The following is a 24,910-nucleotide window of genomic DNA, read 5'->3' on the forward strand; positions in this document are numbered from 1 at the left end:
AGGATGTATTAATTTGGCCAAAAAGAAAGTAAGAATTGGGAAGAAATTTCGTTATATTCAATATGTGAGTATACAGTTTTGTATACTCTAATGCCACAATATAGCAAGAAAGTTGAAAGGAGAATGGGAAGAGCACACTGTCTTTATTTCATGTTTTAATTTTACAGATTAGCTAAAACATACTTTGATGGCTTCCCAGTGCATTTCTTTCTCTGTAGGTATTTATTTTGAGGTGTATCACAGTGGTTCTAGGACTCATTTGTTTCTATAAAAGGATAGAATATAGATCTCATCTATAAGAGTCTGGGTAGCATAAATCCCTCTATGTTAATATCTTAAGCTGAAACTCATATCTTTAAATTATATTTGCTGCCTCAAAGGTAGACCTTCCAAAGCTGATCTAGTTATTTTTTCTTTTCTAATATAATCCAATGACAGCTCACTGTTCTATCGGTTTAAGGAAACCTGAAATGGCTCTTGTTGCCTGCATAATATACAAAAATCTACCCATAAAAGCCAGATTTCTTTCTGTCTGAATTATTAGTCCTGTGTTTGTGGGGCACCTGGGTGGCTCAGTCGGTTAAGCGTCCGACTTCGGCTCTGGTCATGATCTCACGGCTCTTGAGTCCAAGTCCCGCATCGGGCTCTGTGCTGACAGCTCAGAGCCTGGAGCCTGCTTTGGATTCTGTGTCTCCCTCTGTCTCTGCCCCTCCCCTGCTCATGCTCTGTCTCTCTCTGTCTCAAAAATAAATAAAAACATTAAAAAAAAAGTTTAAATTATATTTGCTGCTTCAAAGGTAGGCCTTCCAAAGCTGATCTAGTTATTTTTCTTTTCTAATATAATCCAATGACAGCTCATTGTTCTAGCAGTTTAAGGAAACCTGAAATGGCTCTTGCTGCTTTCATAATATACAAAAATCTACCCATAAAAGCCAGATTTCTTTCTGTCTGAATTTTTACTCATGTGTTTGTGGTTTGCACACGTTTTTCATTTCCTCAGCTAAAAGTTAATATCCAAGGAGTTTCAGGCATAAAGGGAAGAACAAGTAAAAGCTTTGGGTTGGGCACCTGGGAGGCTTAGTCAGTTAAGCATCTGACTCTTGATTTCGGCTCAGGTCATGATCTCATGGTCATGAGCTGGAGCCCCTCGTCAGAGTCAGTCTCATGCTGGGTGTGGAGACTGCTTGAGATTCTCTCTCTCTCTCTCTCTCTCTCTCTCTCACTCTCACTCTCACTCTCACTCTCACTCTCTCCCTCCATCTGCCCCTCCCGTATTCATGTGAGCACACTCTCTCTCTTTCAAAAAAAAATAACAAAAGCTTTGGTTTGAACTTTCCTAATAAGTCACATTAATCATATAAAACTCATTGCTTCTCATTTTGATCCAGAAATAATAATGACAATTAGTCATAGTGGGTGATAACAATTATCGAAATGAATTATATTTTTTTGGATTTTCATTTGCCAGCCACTGCACTAATCCTGTGCATGGATTCTCTCCACTGAAGCATAGGTACTGTCATTACCCCCATTTACAGGCAAGGCTTAGACAACAGGCACACGCAGAGCTTGCTTGAGTCACACAGCCAGTACATGGAGAAACTAGTGTTCAAACCCGGGGACTGACTCCAGCTCCTGCCCTCTTAACCACTGTGAACCACAGCATTGGTTGAAGTAGAGAACAGAAATTTTTAGTCACATGGACAATTTGGGTAGATGAAGGCTTATATTTAGGAAGGAGTGGTCAGGTGGAGAAGATAGGAGCAAACCTCCTTTTTTTTCCATACTATGGACTGGTTGCTATTTATTATGCACCTACTATGTGCCAGGAATTGAATGCAGAGCTAATTTTCATAGGCTAATTTCTGTCAGGTAGTATATGCTTTATATGTTTCAGGAAATGTCACACCACGGTACGGTAATGGACAAAGGTGCTTTCCTATAGGTAGAAAAATGTAGTTCTCTACAGTCCTGCCAGTTGGATCTTGACAGGATTCCAGAGGTAGGGGAACAAGGTCTGTGGCCCCCCACTACCTTTCCTCATTTACATGGTCAGAGATTTCTGTCATTGGATAGATTTCCATCCATGAGCAGGATGCTCAACAAAGCTGGCTCATAAGTCCCGTAGGGCTTTTAGCTTAACTACAGAAATTTAAAAAAAAAAAATTAATGTTTATTTTTGAGAGAGAGAAACAGAGAGACAGAGTGTGAGTGGGGGAGGGGGAGGGGGAGGGACAGAGAGAGGGAGACACAGAATCACAGGCAAGTCTCCAGGCTCTGAGCTGTCAGCACAGAGCCCAACGACGTGGGGCTGAAACTTACAGGCTGTGAGATCATGACCTGAGCTGAACTCCAGTGCTCAGGTGCTCAACCGACTGAGCCACCCAGGCACCCCAGGGCTTTTAGCATAGATGTCCATCCTGTTCATAAGTCATACTCTTTCATAGACTTTAGTAAGGTGAAGTTAGGAAGTATGGTTTTCCTTTCTCCCTCTACGATGTTATCTCTGAAGCCAGAGTGCATGACTTTTCAGTAAGCTTTAGCCTTGGTAGAAATGATTACACTGCTCTCGTGACAAGGCTTCACACTCACATCTTAACAGTCCTCTGGCTCTATTTTTCCCATGAGAATCTGAGGTGCAGACCTAAATTCTTTATAGGATTCTAGGTGTTCTCCTACACACAGCTTTAATATGAACATTTTAGTAATGGCTTCTTAATTCATAATATATATTGCATTCTCTAAAACGGACATCCCTCAATATTATAGTGTATAGTCATCGGAATATATGATCTTTACCTTCAAATACCACTACTATGCATACTCTAGCTTACTCTAACTCCCCTTGATGAACAGGTCTAAATCAGAATTTTCCTTAATTTATTGTATCTCCTTTATAGTTTCCTTTTCTATTCTTGTGTCCATTAAGGATAATTCCCCTTTCTTGCCTCCCAAGGGCATTCTCTGCTGCCCTAATCTGTCAATTTCCGGGGAAAATAACAGTTTATAGCTGTAAATGAAATCTTAGAGCGCGAGTAGCTGTTCTTTATAGCAGTCATACAGTTTATTTGCATAAACTGTATATACTTGTCTCATTATATATGTACAGTCTAAAGGAGAGAATTCATGCTTCTATCTTTAGAGGCATCACGGACCCCGTTTAAATGATGTAGGTGAAATATTTCTTCCTTAAGAAAGAGCAGAGAGGAGTGGCAGCTATGGGATATCCAAATATTCAGCCTAACAAGAAAGTCAAAGCTAACAAAGGCGTAGTATAACAAGACAAAGAGGAAATTAACATAAAGCATTTTATCTTTGAAGGTTGCACAAAACTCCTCCCCAAACCAAATAAATCCATAACAAAGATGTAACTAACACTGAAAGATAAATACAGTTCTCTCCAAAAGGCCTCCTACAGCTGTCTTCATCTCTTTCTTCCGCCTGAATCAAGATGAGAGATGGCATCCTTTCAGTGCCAGATTTTTTAAGTGGAGAAGTCTTGGGGCACACTTTGAGTCTCTTTCCAAAAGTAGAGCTTGCACTTTGGTTTTAATGATGAAGAAATTAATGAAATAGAGCCAGAGAGAATGTGCTGGAGAGTCGATTTTTCCAAGCAACAGTCTGGGACTTTATCTGTGTTGCAAATAAATATTTAAAACTCACTGGGCCAGCTCTGCTGGTGAGGAGGTAAGAAAGAAATTGCTTTATGAAAGAATGTAAGCACCTTGGGAATCCCTAAACCTCCTACACGTGGGGGCAGCTTCAGACAAGTGGGCACACCTTGGCTCATGAGAAAACTGACAGCGGACAGCCTGCCCTGCAGCAGCCTCATGTTGGCAAACTGTAACCAGACAACTTCTAGTGTATTTACCACTGCCCTGGGTTACTGAGATAATTCAGGTGGAGTTGACATTGTCTGAGAAAGACTTTGACCAGTTCAAGACTTAAAAAGGTATTATCTTTCCTGCCATTCATCTATACATTGCTGGGGCCAGAGTTACTCTTACCATGGAGTGGAATTTCGGCTTGGAATCTTATAGATTACTCAGCTCCATTGTATTATAGTAGCACCATCAGCCTTACTGTACAGTTCAACCTTTAGGGTCAGGGATACAATTAATAAAATTCTACCATACAGCACAGAGAGGTCACTGTAGGGCCATTAGGGAGGAAAAAGAAATATTTGTACTTCGATCTGTAAAGATTAAATTTTTAAGATAGTCATGGAAACTAGCAAAAGTACGGAAGTAATGATCAAATAAATTGTGAAATAAATAGAATATCTTTTTCTGTATGGATTAAAAAGTAAAATGATACAGTAAGATTTAGTACAACCATATAGAAAAAAATCACAGTTAATTTCTCCTTTAAAAAATATATATGAAAAAAGATAAAGTAGTAAATTTTTTTTCCAAAACCAAATAATATACATTCAGCTTTAAAAAAAAAACTAGAAGGATACAATGATAAATTCAACTCTAGTGGGAGTTAAAATCATGGAGTTAAATCATGGAGTTAAAATCTCAGGCAGGAGTATACAGGACTTTCCAGGGCCAACTCAATAACAGATAACCCACAGGAATATTGATTAATGTTGATTAATGGTCTGATTCTCCCAGTTTGAGAGCTTAGAGGAACGTAGAGTTTGGGTCAGAGGTGAGGCTCTGTCTGAGTTCTGGACCCAAGCAGAGATACTACCAAAATAAGGCTTCCCTGGGTTTATTGAGTGTGTTGCAGCTCATTCTTCTGGAAAACCTTCCAGTGTCCTCAAAACAAGTATCATCTGAAGCTCCTCTCACACCCAGACACATCTGTTTTGGTCATGAATTCTACTTTACTTAAAATCAAATACAAGCAAACCTTGTCAAGTACGACGAATTTTTGTAACAAATTGTTCTATCAATCATGCCTGGAATATTGACATTTGTATTTTAGAGTGTGCTGCAGCCTTTGTTTCTGTATAGCCCTTTACACCCCTGTGTCTTTGAACCTACCTCTGAGTATGAAATTATTTTAAGTGTGTTTTATAGTTGAAGCCAATAGATTTGAAGGTATCCATTGTTGATAGTTTAGTCTTCCTGCCTTGCGTCTTCATCATCATGACAAGCTAGTGGCATTTTCTAAGGAAGACTCTATGCTTTAACAATATCTATTATCAAGTAGAATTCTATATCTTCTTTTGAATCTAAACAGAAAGGTTTTTTTTCCTGGAAATGTTGACATTCAAACTTTAAGTTTTCCCTTAGATTTATTCTTATGTTTCAAAAAATATAACCTGGCTTTCCTGCCTTTAAAAGCCTGGAAGATGGCAGAAAGTATTTGAAAGGGTTTAAGACGCTCTGTATAAACCTGAGGAACACATAAGTTTCCTCCCCGTACAACTTCCTCACTTCCTGCCCAGTCCATCCCCCACTAGCCCCTCAATGCAGTCGTGCACACAAGCACACACACACTCGGTGTAAGAATCTGCATACTGGCAGGACTACTGCATATTCTTCATATATTCTGGTCTCAAGTGAAACAAAGATAGGGGGAATTATATTTTCCAGAATGAGAATGTCACCTCTTAGATCTTTAAGAAGATAAATAACTCAGATAAATAACATTGCATCAGATTGCCGAAATTTGTTTTCACTCTGTATACTTGAATCACCTGAATGCAAATTGATTATTTGGGAGCTCCTGCTTGATTCCAGTATTCCTATATATTACTTCCATAAGCATATGTAAAAAAAGTATTAGCAGAGCCTGCAAAAGCCTGTGTCAACTTCATTCTGGAGCCTTTTTAACAGCAACTCTTAGCTTCTACTCCACTTTGTACTCATGGCATTGTTTTTCTCTTCCTGACTTCTCCCCACCCTGAGGACAGGTCTAGCGAGTTGAAGACAGAAAGGCAGCCACTCCATTGGACAACATGCAGTTCACTGGTAATTTTGATAGGGCTAGTTGGGTAGAGGAGTGAATTTGGAAACTGAGTGAAAGTGGGTTCAGTGGTGAGTGGGACACGAGGTTGTGCACTACTCATTGGAAAATTTTGTCAAGAAGAGAAAAAGGATGGTAGGTAGGAGCAAATGTCAATTCAAGGTAGGGATGAAAGAGTATATAAGGATAGCAGATCCTTCACCATTTGTATTCTGAGAATGGTCTTATTGAGTCAGGGGAGTGTTAAATGCAGCATAAGGTTTTTAAAGAAATCTTGGGAAGAATTTGCCTTTGGTAGGAGGGAGGAATTCCTTGGTAAGGAAGGGAGAAGAAGACAATCTGGCAGATGGAAGGACCTTTATTGATTTGGTGGTGGGAAGATGAAGGAATTCGAATCTGGTGGTTTCTAGTTTTTCAATGAAGTGTGAGATCGAGTTAAATGATATAAGGCAGGGAGGGAAACTTACTTAGGTTTGGGAGAAAGAAGGCAGTAGTAAATTGTCTTGGGGTCTGGGAAGCAAGTTTATTAGGGAATGTTGTGTGGTTGCCAGCAGTTGGACATTTGAGGTCTGAAGTTAAATATTTAAAGTAAAATTAGTCTGTCTGTTGAATGATTTTCTCCAGCTGTATTCATGCACAGCTGCTCAGGTCCAGAGAAGGCAAGTAATTGAGCTGATCTGTGCTTGGGTTTTGCCAGGAGTGAGAGGGAAGCAAGGCAGATGAGATTGTTTGTAATGATTATAATGATGGACCTTGGACTCAAATTTAGACAGATTCATCAGAAAGATTTTAAAATCTCAGTCATGCAAGTATACTTCCATATTAAGAACTCAGGCTTAAAATCCGACCATCTGGGTTCAAATTCCATTTCTACTACTTACCATGAGACCTTGAGCAAGTTCTCTAAATGCTCTCTGCCCTAGTTCCTTCATTTGTAAATGGAGATACTATTGGCACCTAACTCATAGAATTTTTATTGAGTTAACACAAAGAAAGAGTTCGGAAGAGCACCTGGAACAGGCTGGACACTCAAATAATAGGCTATTATTGTAATTAAGGTCATGCGTCCCGACCTAGTGTGTCATCTTTGACTATGCACAGCCAAGAAGAACGATTTCTCTTTCTGTGATTATCTGAACAATATGGGTTGTTCTTTTTCTTATATTTGTATTTTTAATTAACTGACTCACCTTTAATTTTTTTTCTCTTGTATGTCTTTAAAATTGCAATTTAAATGAAATGACACATGGCAAAACTCACGAAATCCAGTTTCAAGCATAAAATTGAATAGATAAGTAACACATAAAGGTGTTTGGCTAAGCGTCAGTTTTGGGGTAAGCAGGATGCCTTCTCGTCATCTTGTAAGGTTTTATGGAAGAAATGAGGCCACTCTAATTAGGACAAATGGGTTTTAAAAAGTGTCTTCCCCAGATTAGTCTATTGCCCAGAAATCAGTATCTTATCAGTCTATCAAAATTACATGTGTTTTGCCGTTAGTTCATTGTCTCCTATATTGGACCATGTCGTTTCACAGCATTTTTGTGTTCTTTTCATTGGTGTACAATCTCATTTGTGTTTTACTTTCTGTGGCTCATCAGAACACGTTATGAATAATAATGGGTATAAACATATATCACTTATTAACCTTGCTGGTTTACTGTCTCCTCAAAGTCCATAAACTACAGAGAGCACATGTTATCATAGCTGTGACACTTTCAGAGGGAAGGGGTACTCTGTTAAAAAGTCTACAGGATAGCAAGTACAAACTAGAACTGACCAGAGCATTAAAGGATGATTTTAAAAACCAGGTAACGGAGATCTAATACACAGCACAGTGATTACAGACAATATTATTGCTTTAATATTCAAGTTTTAAACTTCAAAGTTTCTAGGAAACTGGATTTTAAATATTGTCACCACACACAAAAATATGATAATTATGGATAGAGGTGTTAGCTAACACAACTGTGGTAATCCTACTGCAGTGTATATGTGTATCAGACCAACATGTACACCTGAAACTTATACAGTGTTGTATCACAATTAAAAAAATAAAAACAACAATTTAAATAAATAAAAAATGGGTAAAATCTTGACTCTCATACAAATATGAAAAGAGCATGTGTCAAAGATTTCATTTATCTCACTAATAAGGGAATGGGGAGAAGTTATAACAGGTTCCAAGGGGAATACTAAGAACTGCATCCTTAGTCAAACAAGGGATGCTGAAACGAGTGTACCAAAAGGTGCAAAGCTGACAAACTGGTCAATATCCATAGGACAATAATCAGTTGCATCCCAGTGGACACAATTTGCATTTCTATGGACAAGAGCATTTGCACTGCTATCATTTTCTTCAGTTTGCAGAGTTTAAAATAGTTCAGGGACAATTTAAGCTTCATAGGACACCCACTGATTTTTTGGCCCCATCAGAGGCCTTCCCAGTTTTTCCCCACACAAGCAATCCTGGCATGGCTTGGCACCCAGGTGACATGTCACACGTTCTCTAGCACGTGCTTCATGTGATCTTGGACTTACCTGTTCATTGCTGCTTTGTTAGATTTGTTTACAGTTTATCAAGCTGTACGATGTTAGGTTCTACTCCTCTTTCAGATTTGAAGTTGGCCAGAATCGAAACTGTTGTTGTTTTGGAGGCAAAATATGCTACTTTCATTCTGTTTTGGTTGCCTACTCTGGGAGGAGTTGGAAGCATTTGGGCTGGATAAGCTGAGCGATCTGCAGCTGTTCAAATACTTAGAGCCTTTGGGTTGATTGTGGATTTTGCTTTAAAACCCTCCCCCCACTGAAAAAAAAAAAAAGAAAGAAAGAAAGAAAGAAAAAGAAAATCCAACAGCCAACTGCATCTACTACTTTTTTTTTAACTGTTGTTTGGTAAGCTGCAGTTATACTTTTGTAACCAGAGGCTGTGTTTATTTTCAGCGTTGGCAGTTCTGCCTAATGAATCAACTGGTACTGAATTCACAAAGGGAGATGCCGTTTCCCTCCCTCCATCTGTTTGCCAAATGTGTGTGTTCCCTCAGCTCCTAGTAGTGGTTTCACTAAGAAGAGCCATTAGCAAGCAAGTCTTCTCATTGAATTCTCAGCCGCTGCCACGCTGCCTGATGGTATTTTCCCTTCCTGGTTCCATAGGAGCTGTTTGCCAAAGCTCCACGTTTGTGATTCTAGAGAAAGAGTACTTACATTTGTTGTTTAAGTATGAAGTTTGGCTCTGCATTATTCAGAGCTTTAGTTTGGTTATTGAGCTTTGATTTGGTCCTTCACGATGAGATATCTGCCTCTGGAAGGTAGGGTTGCCATGGGGATTTCAATGACTCAGTAGAGACAGGGGTTATGGGAATACTGGTAGGCTGGCTAACCCTGGAAGCTCCTGATGAATTGTTTTTGAATTACACTCTATTTCCAGCAAATCCTTCTTTAGTTCTTGTTCATGGTAAGAAGGAAGTTATTCTATCAACAAAATTTGGAGGTAGAAGTGTCTTTATTTTTTGTTTTTTTGTTTTTTTTACTTTTCTTCATGCATTAGAAGCTCTTTAGGTTACTTAGGTTAAGTTACTTCTTACACATGAATGTGCATATCAACTACATGAGGGATTTTGTTAGGATGAAAATTCTAGTTCAACAGAAGGAATGGGGGTCTGAGATTTTGATCAGGAAACTTTTTCTTTTTTTCTTTTTTTTTTTCTTAATATATGGTCTGAGATTTTGTATGGCTCTCAAGCTGTGGGCCACACTGTGAACAGTAAAATTTATAGGTCAGACAGCTTCGGTACTCTCTCCATGGTCTTTGGAGCAACTTAGAGAGTAAGATGGTGGAATGTTTTGCTTGGTGCTCAGTAGCAGAATACAAAGTAGAAACATTCCACCTCTGCTTTGGTATCAAGTACCAGGTAGGGGAACTAGCCAACTTCCCAGCTCTTGCTGAGATAGACCTTCACATTTTAGGTATTTTATTTTGTGTGAGTTTTTGGAATTCCCAGGACATTTTACATACCCAGTTCCATATCTACACTTTAAAAGGTCTCAAAGCAAATTCTGAGTTCTCAGGGGTTCTGTTTATGCATGTGTAACAGTGATTATGTCCTTTTCCTAGTGACATATCCCACTTTTTGATATATTACATAGATTAAAAAAAGAATCTTCAGTTTCATTGTATGAATATTTTAATACCACTCTCTCTTGTGTACTGGGCCATTTCACTTAGCTTACTAAACAGTTTGGTAAGAACTGAGTGTTGTCTAAGAAGTCTTTGGAGTACTATTAAACGTTATTACTCTATTCTGACCTAGAAAAGGGACAGTAAACTATCTTTAAATATAAGGACACTGAAGTTAAGAGCTGTTCACCTCTGTCTCTCACACACACACACACATACACAAAGAAGGAACCTAATTATGTGGACCTAGTCTACCCTCATCTTATTCCCAGAAGACATCTAATCTGTGAATTAGTTTTGGAATTTACAGAAAGAAGAAAACTATAAAACTTGCTTCTAAAGTGAAGACGAAGCATCATGAGAAAAACTGTTCAATGCCTATAAGAAAAATACTGGTTAGCTGATGGAGGCTGATGGCTGAGAGAGGAGAAAGAAGTCACACTGGCAAGAGAGATTCACACATTAGGGGCGTATAGAATCCAGATATACATGAAGAGGGTGCTGTTAGGTTTCCTTTCTTAGGTTTCCTTTCAGAGGGTCTGTGAATTACACTGACAAAAGACAGATTAGCAAGAGAAGAGCATTTGTTTATGCCTGCTGTGCATGTACAGTGATGTGTAACTCGAAAGGATGGTTGGAATTTGGGGCTTATATAGCCAACTTTAGCAGTGGAAGGAAATTGGGGAGAAAGGCTCCTTTGTGAGGAACCAATAGGTTTCTTTAGGAGAGATAAGCGGGCTTTTGGGGGGGGGGACGTGTGATAAGAAAGTTGGTGATGATGTTTGTTTATGCAGGTGCAGGTGGTTTTTCTGTCTTCTTCATAGCCGTGAAACTCCCCCAGAGAGAGGATTTATGGTAGCCCTCTTTCCCAGAAGTTGCTGCGATTAGTCCAATAAAGGAAGCTCCGAAAAGGCTCCTTTCTGCATCTGTTCAATCTCAGATGTCTTTAGCTTAAAATGATCTTTATGTCAACTCTAGGGTTCTGAGTGAATCCCCACAGGGGAAAAGGGCTAATTTACACCAAGGAAGGAGAGACTCAAGGTTAAAGAGTAGGGCGCCTCACTTGATTGTGAGGTGAACATGTTATTCAGAGTTAAACACTTCATTTCTCTGTTCTTTGGAAATTTGATTAGGACTTCTAAAGTTTAGCAACTCTTTACAGCACTTCTGCTCTCCGAGGATTTATTCTGAATGAGGATCTATATCTGCCTAACACAAGTAGAATTATTCTGGAAACTGCGTTGATCCAGCCGGCTACATCAAGCCTGTGGCCCCAGGGTCACACACTTCATATCTAGATTTAATTTTTAGTTGTAATTCTTTTCAAAATAGATAAAACAAAATTCTTTACTCATATTTTTACAACGTCACTGCTCACATAAAAATATCTTATTGTTTCAAATGGTAAGTAATAATTGGACATTGGGTTTCAGAATGATCCATCATGGGGATAATTTTGCGTGATTTTGAAAACTTAGAATAAAAATTCTATTTGCAAATGTTCTATGGGACATACATAATTTTTTTTATCCCCCAGCCATCAAACACAGACAACCTGTTGGGATCATCCTAAAATGACTGAACTCTTCCAGTCCCTTGGTGAGTGCCATTTTATTTAATTAGCCAAAACAACCCATAGTTGTGTATTCTTAAAAGGGAGGTAACCACCAGTTTTTCTTACACAGCATGGTTTGTTTAAAGGATTGTTTCACTGACACATAAAAACAGTTGAATTTCTGAGGGCGATGCAGGAAACAGTTTTTTACCATTCTTGAGGGAACACGTGGTTTGAACTAGCATGAGGTTGATTTTAAAAGGAAGAACACAGCCTCCCTCCTATTGAGTTATCTTAAACTTCAGCTTTGTTTGAAAACAAAAACAATAACAGCACAGCCACCTTGAATCACCCTTTAAATTTCCTTTTAACTCACATTTAATGTAGTTGATCGTACTAAATTAGCTTGCCTACTTGCATTTTGTCAAAGTAGTCATGAAAAGCTAAAATCATTTTAATATAAAAATGTAAGAAGGGGCGCCTGGGTGGCTCAGTCTGTTGAGCAGCCAACTACAGCTCAGGTCATGATCTCAAGGTTCGTGGGTTTAAGCCCTACATCGGACTCTGTGCTGACAGCTCAGAGCCTGGATCCTGCTTTGGATTCTGTGTCTCCTCCTCTCTCTGCCCCTCCCATGCTCATGCTCTGTCTCTCAATAATAAATAAAAACGTTAAAAAAATTTTTTTTAAATGTAATAAGGGGTGCCTGGGTGGCTCAGTATGTTGAGCATCCAACTTCAGCTCCGGTCATGATCTCAAAGTTTGTGGATTTGAGCACATGTCGGGCTCTATACTGACAGCTCAGAGCCTGGAGCCTGCTTCAGATTCTGTGTCTCCCCCTCTCTCTGTCCCTCCCCACCTCATGCTCTGTGTCTCTCTCTCTGAAAACTAAATAAAACATCAAAAAAGTAAATTAAAAAAATGTAAGGAAACACATGAGATGAGAATCCTGGTCTTGTAGATTTCTAGTAGAATATGATGTTGAACTGATTCTCTAGCCTGCTTTCTTTGAAAGAGTTTTCTTTTTGGGTAGGTGAGGAAGTGCTGGAGAGGGAAAACGAGGCCCTAAGGCTCTCACACCAACCCATTTCAACATGGAGGGAGCACCCTTTTTGATTTCTTTAGTTTCATTTCTTTAGGTTTCTCTCATGAGCTTTCATTTGGATGAGTGAGAGCAGCTACAAAGGTTGAACAAAAGAGAGAAAAGCCATGGGTTTCTTTCCTTTGTAAAGTGAGGGTACAAACTTTGATGATTTCTGAGTTTTCTTCCAGTTCTGCTAGTTTCTAATACAGATACTGTGTCTTTAGAAGACAGAAAGAAATTACAATACCTTTTCTTTTTTAATTTTTTAAATCAATGTTTATTTTTGAGAGAGAGAGAGAGTGAGCATGAGCAGAGGAGGGACAGAGAGACAGAGGGAGACACAGAATCCAAAGCAGGCTCCAGACTCCAAGCTATCAGCACAGAGCCCAATGTGGGGCTTGAACTCAGGAACTGCAAGATCATGACCCGACCTGAAGTCAGACGTTGAGCCACCCATGCGCCCCTACAATATCTTTTTTTAGCTTGATACCAAATCTTTAAGTTTTTTTTTTTTAATTGAAATATAATTGACAAATAGCATGATATTAGTTACTGGTATACAATATATTGGTTCAATATTATGAAACTGTTACTACAGTAAGTCTAATTAACATCCATCACCTCACATCATTACATTTTTTATTCTTGTGATAACCCTTAAGATCTCTTTTAGCAACTTTCAAATATACAATACAGTATTATTAACTATAGTTAACCTCTTGTTTCGAAAGATTTGAATATGGACTATAGGATAACTTTAACCATATCTATAAAAGGGTAGAAGAAGCAGATAGATCCGGATGGAAGAAATAAGACTAGCTCTATGAGTAGTGAGAGGGACAGCCTTATTGACAGAAAACTGATTGTCCTTGAGGAAGGTGCCTCTGGAGGAGAATCCCTCCCAGCAGTAGAGAAGGAAGGGCCCTGAGCCTACGGTGTGATGGATTTAAGCCTTCAAAAGTTAACAGGCCATGTTTCGTTTTCCTCATTTCCCTCCTTTTGCTATTGGATAATGCTTTCTTGAAAGCCATGTAGCACTACTTTGGAATGTCTCTCACTATGGTGCTAATGAACATTTAATTATTCTCTTAAATAAATGCTGTGGATTTTGAGAGAAGAGTTTTTAATGAGAACAGACATAATACTTTTCCATCATCTGAAGTAAACAAATACATTCTTGCCATTCAATGTAAGTAAACTAATAAGCATGCTTTTGAATGTGTTCTCTTTCCCATTTCAGCTGACCTGAATAATGTACGTTTCTCTGCCTACCGTACAGCCATCAAAATCCGAAGACTACAAAAAGCTCTATGTTGTGAGTTATTCTACCAAAGTTAATCACTCGGAACTTTGGATTGCATTTGTTGTTTTTTGTGGGTTTTTTTGTGGGGTTTTTTGTTTTTTGTTTTGAGACAGAGATAAATGAAGATGGGGATGTGTTTGGAGAGTAAATCTGATATTCAGTGTATCACACTCAAGGAATTGGCTCTGTTTCTGTAAATGCTCTACTCTTTGCCCCATCAGCATGCATGCACTAGTAAAACAAATGAACATATGCCATTCTCAGTTGGAGAACAAAATTAGCCAAAATACAGGAGTAACATAAAAAGCTTTTTCAAAAATTATGCTGCCACCCAATTTAAAAGGATTAAATCAACAAATCAAAGTAGTAGATCATTGCCTTCTTAGTACTTTGTATTCATTTGGAAGTGTAGGATTCCAGGGGTGCCTGGGGGGCTTAGTTGGTTAAACATCCAACTCTTGATTTAGGCTAAGGTCATGACATCACTGTTTGCAAGTTCAAGCCCTGCATCAGGCTCTGCGCTGACAGTGCAAAGCCTGCTTGGGATTCTTTCTCTTTCCCTCTCTGCCCCTCCCCCACTCGTGCACGCATGCTTTCTCTCTCTCTCTCTCTCTTTCTCTTTCTGTGTCTCTCTCAAAAAGTAAACTAAAAAAAAAAAACAGTGTTTCTTCTGCAAGTATAGGATTTTAAACAGTTTGATTCAATGCAATCACGTAATATAGAAATACTAAAAAATAACATTCTTGATCCAAATTTGAACTGGCACCTAGAAAATTAGATAAAAGTCTCTATTTAAATATGTCTTGAGACCATTAGTATTAGCAACATGAACTTTTCCTGCAGGGAATTTGTTCAGAGTAATATTCTGTGATAGCCATTTTACTAAAGGGTTATTCCTACCCCCAACACACATACCCAAACAACCTAAATTTAAATAGAAATATGAGTACTTGTAATAATAAAGTATAGATTTAATCTATCTAAATTCTCTTTGTGGTTGTAGTTTTGATGATTGAGTTTATTTAAAGAACATGTAGGGGCGCCTGGGTGGCTCAGTTGGTTAAGGGTCCGACTTCGGCTCAGGTCATGATCTCGCAGTTTGTGAGTTCAAGCCCTACGTCGGGCTCTGTGCTGACAGCTCAGAGCCTGGAGCCTGCATTGGATTCTATGTCTCCCTCTCTCTCTGCCCCTCCCCCGCTCATGCTCTGTCTCTCTCTGTCTCAAAATAACAAAACATTAAAGAACGTGTAGACCTTGTCAGATAGTTAATATGAGAAGTGACCTTTGTCTATATTTTTAAGGCAGACTAATTTGAATAATTCCAAATATTCTTGTTTGCTACTTTTTGTTAATAATTGTTTTCTGTCTAGGCAGTTCGGTGAAGCTTTGAATATTACTCTTTGCAAAATGATATATGAAAGTTAAAACCTCTTTAAAAGTCAGTAGAAATTAGAATTACATTTTGAGCTGGTAACATGAGGAAAGGTGAGGAAAGAGAAGTATAGAATCATTCAGAAAAAAAGAACACAAAAAACCCCCCACAGCAATGCAAAGCTTTAAAGTAGGGAAAACTTGGGCACCTGGGTGCCTCAGTCAGTTAAGCATCTGACTTTCAATTTGACTCAGGTCACGATCTCACGGTTTGCGAGATCGAGCCCTGAGTTGAGCGCCATGCTGACAACATGGAGCCTATTTGGGATTCTCTCTCTCTCTCTCTCTCTCTCTCTCTCTCTCTCTTTCTCTGCCCCTCCCTGTGCAAATTCTCTCTCAAAATAAATAAACTTTAAAAACTTAAATGAATAAAATAAGGAAAACTTAAGTGATGTGTGGAAGAGAAGTCTCAAGGGCTAAAAACACACCTCTAGATTCATGGATGAAAGAAAACCCGAGGTGATTTTGATGCCCATAATCCACAGAGCCCCAGATGACGGAAGCAAGTGGTGCAGAATCACCAGTACAAAAAAAGCCAAGCCAACACACCCTGGCCAGTGATCTGTATGTTGAGCCAGAGGGGAATAGGAAGTGAATTAGGAACACACAGAAGGGACGTTCAGTGAGCTCAGTGAGTCCATGGTGACAGCAGTTTTGAAAGGGGCTCAGCTGCATGCCCAGTATCCAGCTGACGGATCTGGAAGGTCTTCTCAGGCCTGATGAGCTATAAAATGAGGACAAATGACTCAGGGGCAAAATCTCCATTGACCAAAGACTGCTTTTTGTCATGATGAACGTGGTCCGAGTTTTCAGTAGCACTTCTGGCTGGATAAACGTACCAGCACATTTGGTGTTTTCCTCTGTTGGTTCTTTTGAATTCTCAGGAAAAAACTCCCTCCTACAGTTCATTCCTTCCAATCTGAGAAGAGCAGAAGAGGAATACCTCCTGCTTCTAAACTACATGACATTTAGAAATGTGCACTGAGAAAAGTGCCAGATTGCGTTGGATTATAAATATTCGAGCTGATGTGTTTGGAGCCACCTGGCCTCACTTTCCCCACTGCCTCTGCCCCCACTGCTCTCCAGCCTGGGGCCTTTACACCACTTGTCAGCTCACCTGTTTATGATTAATCTGTTCTTCCTTCTCCTGTCCTTTCTGTTCACTTGAAATGCCTTGACCCTTCCTCTGCAGTGGCCTGCAACCCTTTATTCCTCCAGACACTGTTAAAAATTTACTTCTTTTGGAAACGTTTACAAGCTAATCCCACCTGCCTCCAATTTCTCCAGAACTTTATGATTGCCTATAAGGACTGTTTCTCACCTAAGCACCATATGCTTGCCTTTGTGTAAGAGATAATGTTAAGAGGATTGTCCCGCCCCTGCCGTCTATGGCTTCAGGTCAGGGGTCCTCCCATTTTGTGTAAACCCCCACCCAGCATAAGGACCTAATGTAGAGGGCGTGCTGTCACTGCTCGGTCACTGTTCATTCATTTGTTGGCCTCCACAATTGTGTAGAGACTTGGTAAAGAGACTTGGTTCCCACACTCGAGGAACCTACATTCAGAGATAGCATGTTACACATGGATACACGCTTTCAGCAGATTCTTGTTGCCCTCAGAATGGAATGGTCTTTACCTTGGCCTGTTATTCTGTCCCCTCCGTTCACTGTGCACCACAGAAGACTCCTGCCATCAGCTCTAGTGGTTGACTGGAATGGCCAGCCCTGTATTCTGTTCTTCCTGCCTGGAGACCCCTTGTCTTAGCTCTCAATGTTATTCTTGTCCCACGCCAGGTACCTTCTCTTCCTTTGGCTTCCAGCCTAACTATTGCCTATCTTTAATGGGGCTTTCCATGATTATTTCATTCTAAAGTAGGTCACTCCTGATATTCTGTTGCTTAGATTCAGTTCTTTCCTTGTGTGGCACTTGTCATAATTCTTGATATTCTATTTATTAACTTACTTACTGCCTGTCTCTCTAAATGAGCTAAGTTTTCATGTGAGGGATGAGTCTGTTTTCTTCTCTACCTGCAGCCTCATTCAACTTCTGGCACAGAGCAGTCTCCTAGGATATACAGAGGGAATGATTTGAGTATAGAAGTTACAGGAGTAAGGGTGCCTGGGTGGCCCAGTTGATTAGGCGTCTGACTCTTGATTTGGGCTCAGGTCATGATCTCATGGTTCATGGGATTGAGCCCCAAGTCAGGCTCTGCGCTGACACCATGGAACCCGCTTGGGGTTCTCTCTCTCTCCCTCTCTCTCTGCTCCTCCCCCACGCACGTGCTGTTTCTCTCTCTCAAATAAATAAACTTTTAAAAATAATAAAAATATAAGAGTTACAAGAGTATACCAGAAAGCTGGTGTAAGAGGATTTATGGCAGCACTTCTTACTGTTAAAATTTGTTTAATTTTGGCATATTCCTAAAGGTGATACGATATTGCAGCAAACATCAGCAATCTGATGACCCTCGGGACTGTAAAGTTGAATGAACAAAAACAAGTGGAGAAGAATATAGTACAGTTTGATTCTATTTATTTATAGTTCGAAATAATGAAAAAATAAATGCTGCATGATTTGGGGATACATATACTTTTGAAAACTGAAAGCAAAATGCAAAGATTAGCTGTTCTCCCTGTGATCACGAGGGGAGGCAATTAAGGACATTTCCCAAGGCATTTTCAAGATCCCAGTAACAGTCTCTTTCTTTAGCTGTGTAACGGATTAACGGGGATTGGTTCTACTATTCTTCTTTAGGCCAAACATGTGTATTATACATACTCTTTTGTATTCTTAGTTAATTTTTTTTTGTAATAGGCAGTAACAGAGAAGCCAAAGGAAAGTGGTGTCAGAAGAGGGAGAGATACCCTTTGTCATGATGAACAAGGCAGGCTTCCTTGACTAGCAAGCATATAAGCCAGGCCTTAGAAGCCACACAGGATTTAGGCATGTGGCTATTTATCAGGGGTAGGGAGGAAGGGACTTCTATGCATAAGCATCAAAGGTGTGGATGGAGTTTAGGGAACATAATGGAGTCTAAATGGAATAGGTTATGAGCTATCCATTCAGTATTTGGAAATGTCCTTAAAGTCAGTTTGGGTCCACATGGAAGGTCACTTTTTTTTCATGAAACCTTTTCTGATTCCTTTGGTTGTTTGTCCCTCATGTTTTCAAAATGTTACATTTAGTGTTTGGTTTTTATAGAGTAGGGTGCTGTCAGACCATTTTCTGTTTTGTGGGACCTAGGAGATAGGCCCAGATTAGATAACATCTAAGGCAGAAGGAAGGATCAAGTGAACAGGGACAAGTACATAGTTCAGGCAAAAGATCATGGGTGCTGAACCAGCAGGTGGTGGTAGCAGGAGAGAAGAGGGAGAAGAGGGATTTGTAAGGAGGAGGGAAAACTGATGACTGGGGGGATTTGCTAGTTGATAACTGGCAGAGGGTGAAAGGGAGAGAGTGTCAGGGCATTTCAGGGTTTGCAGAGTCATGGTCTATAGAAGGTACTGACACCATTACTGGATTTCAGTGTAACGGGAACTCAAGATCTTTATTTGCAACATACTGAGATGGAGGTCCCCGAAAGAGAATAGTATAGCTCTAATTGGGAGCAGAACAGCAGGCGTGTGGGTCAGGAGTTTAGGTAGGAGATCAGGATGGAAACCAGAGTGTGGAGCCATCCAGAGAGAAGGCAGTAACTGAAGTAATGAAAAGTAAGTGAGGGTATCAGGGTTACAGAGTGAAGCAGCTGATACAAGTCCTTGAGTGCCACCTGTCCTTCTAAGATATCTGAGGAAGAGAGGGTAGGAGAGGTGCTAAGAAGGAATGGTCAGGTGCCTGGGTGACTCCGACAGTTAAGCATCTGAGTCTTGATTTCAGCTCAGGTCATGATCTCACGTTAATGAGTTCAAACCGTGCATCAGGCTCTGCACTTGGGATTCTCTGTCTCTCTCTCGTGTTCTGTCTCTCTCTTTCTCTCTGTCCCTGCCCCTTCCCTGCTTGTGCTTGCTCTCTCTCTCAGAATAAATAAATAAACTTAAAAAGAAAGAAGGAATGGTCAAAGATTCCAAGAACACGGGAAGAGTTACGGAAGCCCAAGGTCAGGTGCTGAACTGTGTGTTTTTGCAGAACCGGAGAAGTATGATCCATTTCCATTCGATCCCCTGTGCCTCATATGGGGGATTAAAAAAAAAAAGTCCGAAAGTTGGTTAGAAAATGATTCTGCTGTTTGTTTTATTTGCCACATGACTGAGCTGTCATTTGTCTCCCTTGGAAAGGAGAAAATCATAATTTTGTGCAATTTAAATGTAGTCAGTTTTTTAAAGGAACCTAAGTGTGACACATTTCAGGAAGATGTATGGCCTGGCTTAGGCACTAAGGCAAAGTGTCAAAGTAAATCACTAAAAATTGAAGACATGATAGTCTGTGGGATGTGGCACATTACTGTCGCAGCTACAAAGTGTGTTACAAAGGAGGCTTTTCTAGAAGAAATGCAAAGGCAGCGCGATCCAGGAAGTGGTCTTTTGGAATTTGGTCTAGTGTCACTTTATTGCCATGTGTGGATACAATAGCAGTGCTGTGTTGCTGGCATAATTAGTGTTGGAATTGAGAAAACTCAGAGCATTTTGGCAGTGTTTGAATATATTTATTTGTATCTGTGTGAAATTATAGTTCTGTAGCTGCCGTCATTCAGCACTTCTCTTTGTCAAATACTATGAAGAATGAATTTGAATTTTGCTCCTGCCCTCTGGAAGTTTATAATTGAAAATAGTGTATGCTGCCAAAAAGTGGGATGAAAATGACATTGAAGATTCTAGATGGTTCTTAGTCTTCTTTCTGATACCATCTCTCACTAACTCATGTAAAACTTACATAAGTTATTTTTATAATTAGTTGACATTTTACCAATAATATATTTGACATTGGAAACAAATGGATTGACCTACTATCCAGACTTGTGAGTTTTATATTTGTTCTTTCTATCTCTCTTTTTTTATAAAGTTTTCCCTGTTGGGTTGTTTTAGAAATCATTTTAATCTGTCTAGTTCTAAAGCAGTTCCTTTCCATTGTAGATAACCTGAAAAAAATAAATCATTCTATGTAGTGTTTAGGCAGCTAAAGTGGACACATTTCATATCTTTAAAAACTCAAAATTAGTAGTTATCCAATGGTTAAAAATAGATAAATACGAAGGAAGCTATTCATTCATTTTATTTAACTGTCAAAATATGTCATTGTATTTTTTAAGGTAGTAGTTTTGTGTCAGGCAAAGAGGAAATAGATGGTTATGTTAAAATAAAAAGTTTCCCTAAGCTGATTTCTTTTAATATTAAAAAGTTCAATATGGAGATAGGGAAAACATTCTTTAAAGCCAGAATTTCAGTGAGCAGTCCTTAAATTCATGTGGATTCTGTAATTTTCCAAACCCATTTCTTCAGATCTAGAAGTCATTTCTGTACTCGATAAATGTACAGGTACATGGTAATTTGATAATCTCCTGTTTTCCTGTTCCCGGTTAGCTAATGGAATGACTAGAAGTTGATTAAAAAGAAAAATTAGATAAGTTTTCTTCTTTTTGTCTAAAACTCTTCCTCCTGGCCTGTGAGCATCTCCCGTAGGGCACACGTGCCAGCCCTTCAAGTGCCACGTATCTGCCACACCATAACCACGAGCCACCCACATGTAAGCCACTTACCATCCACACTGCTGTTGTCATTTTAGAGCCCCACCCCCCCAGACTTCCTTGAATTCTTGTCTTTTCCCAAGACATTCTGTCTTCCTGGAATTCTTTCCTTGCTTTACATGGTCTCTTGCATCTTGTCCTTTAAGGCCCATTTCAAATCCCCACCTCCCAGGGGAGCATTTTCCAGGCTCCTTCTACTCCCATATGGTAGTAGCTCTCATAGAAATCTATGTATTCTTCGCCTATTGTATTTTCACTCCTTAGTAGTACGCTTACTCTCCTTCTCTGACTGGCCATCTTTGAGAGCAGGGTCTCCAGCTTGTTCTTCTGTGCCCTGCTCTAGCCTGCTCTACCCTGCTCTAGCACCGGCCAGTCCCACCATAGATGTTCCGCACATGAAATGTAGAAGTGGGAGCAAATACATGGAGACCCATGGATGTGGGCCTGTACTGTGGACCTCTTCAAATGTCATGTAGCTACAGTGGCCTATATGCCAAAGCATCAAAGGAAGCAAACCAGGTTAGGATCAGATTGGGAGGGCATCCTAGACCAGGTTTGATTCAGCAAGAAGTAGAGAACAACTTCTTTAACTGACCATTTTCAGTGAGTTTTGTATCTCATGATGTGCATGTTGAAAAACAGAATGATTAGTTTGGCAGTGATATAAACGATGACTGGGAGGGGGTGAGCAGGTTGGTCTCAGGAGTTAGAAGAGCAGTGTCATATTTTAGACGTTCTACTATTTGGACTAGATTTATTTATGCCTTCCTATATTTATTATTATTATTTTTTTTAACGTTTATTTACTTTTGACAGAGAGAGAGAGAGAGAGAGAGAGAGAGAGAGAGCATGAGTGGGGGAGGGGCAGAGAGAGAGGGAGACACAGAATCTGAAGCAGGCTCCAGGCTCCGAGCTGTCAGCACAGAGCCCGACGCGGGGCTCGAACTCACAGCGTGCGAGATCGTGACCTGAGCCGAAGTTGGGCACTCAACCTACTAAGCCACCCAGACACCCCAGTGCCTTCCTATATTTAAAAGTAGAAAGAAAAGTATAGTCAAGTAGGCAAAAAAGACAATATAAATGTCTTGTAATCTCACTGCTACAGAATACCATAGCTAACACATTGTGGTATATCCTTCTAGCTATTTTATTATTCATATACAAATCTGTATGTACATATATGTGTATATATTTTTATGTAATTGCAATAAAGCCTAGTCCACAAAAAAAAAATAAAAAAAATAAAATAAAATAAAATAAAAGTAGAAAGAGCCTTAAGAGAAAAGAAAAGTCACAAAAGGAAAGTAGGAAGAATTGATATTCCAAAGAGCAAAAAAATGGGATCAGATTGAAAAGTAACAAAGTTTAGATACAAAAGCATGAAAATAAGAGATGCAGATAAAAGAAGAGTTTAGAAATATAAGAATATCAATGTTACTTATTTCTTTAAAAATTGAGATTAGCTTGAAAGAGTAGATTCTTAAACTGAAGAAGCTAAATACTTAAGATTAGAAATGTTTTTGTTCTAATGTTGTTAGGTTGTATAATGTAATGCCTGTGCGTATTCCTTTTTCTCATCTGATTAGTGGATCTCTTAGAGTTGAATACAACAAATGAAGTTTTCAAACAGCACAAACTGAACCAGAATGATCAGCTTCTTAGTGTTCCAGACGTCATCAACTGTCTGACAACAACTTATGATGGCCTTGAACAAATGCATAAGGATCTGGTCAATGTTCCTCTCTGTGTGGATATGTGTCTAAACTGGTTGCTCAACGTATATGACACGTAAGTTGGCCTTTTTTCTCTTTAAAATATAATCGTCAAATGAAATGTGTTGATAATGCAAAATGTGTAAATTTTGAAGTGACTTTTTTGAAAAGGTACTTCCAAAGTACTTCTCTTAGTGGAAATATACATGTTAATTGTTGTACAAGAATAACTTTCCAAAATTTGAGCTCTTAACCAACAGTATAACGAAAAAGAATGTCCACCCATTATTTCAAGATTTTGTTTCAGTTTGTAAATGGTGTCAACTTTGTCGTATCATATTTGCTAGGGGAAACCTAATATAAATAAGTCCTATTTTCTTCTTCCAGAATGTCTTTTGGTGTGTCTTTTTTTGAAAGATAAAAATTTATATTTGTTATGAGTTAAAATAATTGACTGGCTCATAAGAATCCACTCTGCAATTTTTGTATGACAACCTAAGAACAATTTGAATGGCAATTAAAGGGATTTAATTTCTCTTTTGGTATTAGCTTTATTTATTGCAATAGGGGTGATGTGTTTGTATGGTATTTTAAGTAATTTATGCTATAGGACACTCTAATATCTGTAATTTAATTAGATACTCACTGTTACATAAAGAGCACTCTCAACTTCCAGCATAACTCATTCGCCATTAATTTGGCTTTTTTGAATGTGACAGTGCATTTGTGAAATAATCAATTCTAGAAAGACCTGCTGTGGGCTGACATTTCTGAAACATTAGGAATTATTCATTCTTCTGGTAGGGGGTAAAAGTATGCAAAGATGAAATAAGAAAATGAGAACTGTTGTTTTTCTCTCAGACCCTAAAAGTTATTTTCTATTAATTAGCTGCATAAAAATTTGTGTTTCTCATCCTCTTATTTGATTTAGAGAGGAAGAAGATAGATGATAGTTTATAAATCCACACGTTTAGCAGCTGATTGATTCTGTATAAGAAGTAAATGGTGACAACAATAGCTTTAGGGATGATTTGATTAAAATTTTGTTTATCCTTTTGTTTAGAAAACTTTTCCTCTCTCAATATTCATAAATATAACAACAAAGTTTTTTTTTATAAAAAAATAAATAGCCTTTGTGTACTTTAAGACTCTTAAGAAACTCACCAAAGAACAGATAGATAGCATGAATCTCAGTTATAATAATGAACGTGGGATTTACTATCTCCCTGTCTGGTATCTTTTAATACATTTTGTGTTAATGTGATTTTTTTATACTTCTAGGGTAAAATATGATTCTTGGCATTAATTCACTATTTAGCTAATCTTCAATTTTTTAAACCCCCAAAAGAGATATTTTCTATATAGTAAATTCATCCAAAGAGCTTATCAATGAAATGTTTTAACTACAAAGCCTGTAACTTAATTTGATGGCCTGGGAAGAATGCTAAATTCATACAGTACTTAATTAAGAAGTTCATTAAGTTCTATAGTGGCAAGGTAGAGGTGCATATTTTGAGTAATGATTTAAGGAAGAATTGGAGAAAATGTTCAATCACCCTCCTCCAGTTCTAACACACTGCATTAGTTTGCTACGTCTGCCATAACAAACAACCACAAACTAGGTAGCTTAATAAAAGAAATGTATTTTCTCACAGTTTTGGAGACTAGAAGTCCAAGATCAAGGTGTCAGCAGGGTTTCTTCTGAGGCCTCTCTCCTTGGCTTATAGATGGCTGCCTTCTCTCTGCGTCTTCACATGGTCTTTCTTCTGTGTGTGTTTGTGTTCTAATCTTATAAAAACATCAGTCATACTGGATTGAGGCCTACCCTATGACCTCATTTTAAGTTAATTACCTCTCTAAAGACTGTATCTCCCAAATATAGTCACATTCTGAGGTATTAGGTGGATAGAGCTTCAATACACGAATTTTAGGAGGATATAACTCATAACATATAACACATACATCTGCTGTTTTCACTGGACAGCCCGAAGGGAATAGTGCCACTTAGGTGAGAAGGTAGAATGTGAATGTGAAATGTTGTGATTCCTATTC

The 24,910-nt window shown here is 38.9% G+C and overlaps 1 protein-coding gene and 1 long non-coding RNA gene across 7 annotated transcripts in view; both read left to right on the plus strand.

Moving 5' to 3' along the window:
* Positions 1-24,910, plus strand: part of UTRN (utrophin) — a 408,075-nt gene that overhangs the window by 323,373 nt on the left and 59,792 nt on the right. For 5 of the 6 annotated variants that reach the window (XM_049653027.1, XM_049653026.1, XM_049653028.1 and 2 more), the window contains 3 exons: positions 11,634-11,695; positions 13,974-14,048; positions 22,733-22,934. In XM_049653027.1, coding sequence (XP_049508984.1) covers positions 11,634-11,695; positions 13,974-14,048; positions 22,733-22,934 — 339 coding nt within the window. Of the gene's footprint in view, positions 1-8,862; positions 9,041-11,633; positions 11,696-13,973; positions 14,049-22,732; positions 22,935-24,910 lie in introns of those variants that run through there. The other variant, XM_049653029.1, reaches the window with a different exon arrangement.
* LOC125938015 (uncharacterized) lies at positions 14,056-22,505 on the plus strand. Its single transcript, XR_007462579.1, has 2 exons — positions 14,056-22,199; positions 22,426-22,505. It is a non-coding gene; the product is annotated as an uncharacterized LOC125938015 (long non-coding RNA).

The sequence above is a fragment of the Panthera uncia genome (genome assembly GCF_023721935.1).
Source record: "Panthera uncia isolate 11264 chromosome B2 unlocalized genomic scaffold, Puncia_PCG_1.0 HiC_scaffold_24, whole genome shotgun sequence".
NCBI lineage: Eukaryota > Metazoa > Chordata > Mammalia > Carnivora > Felidae > Panthera > Panthera uncia.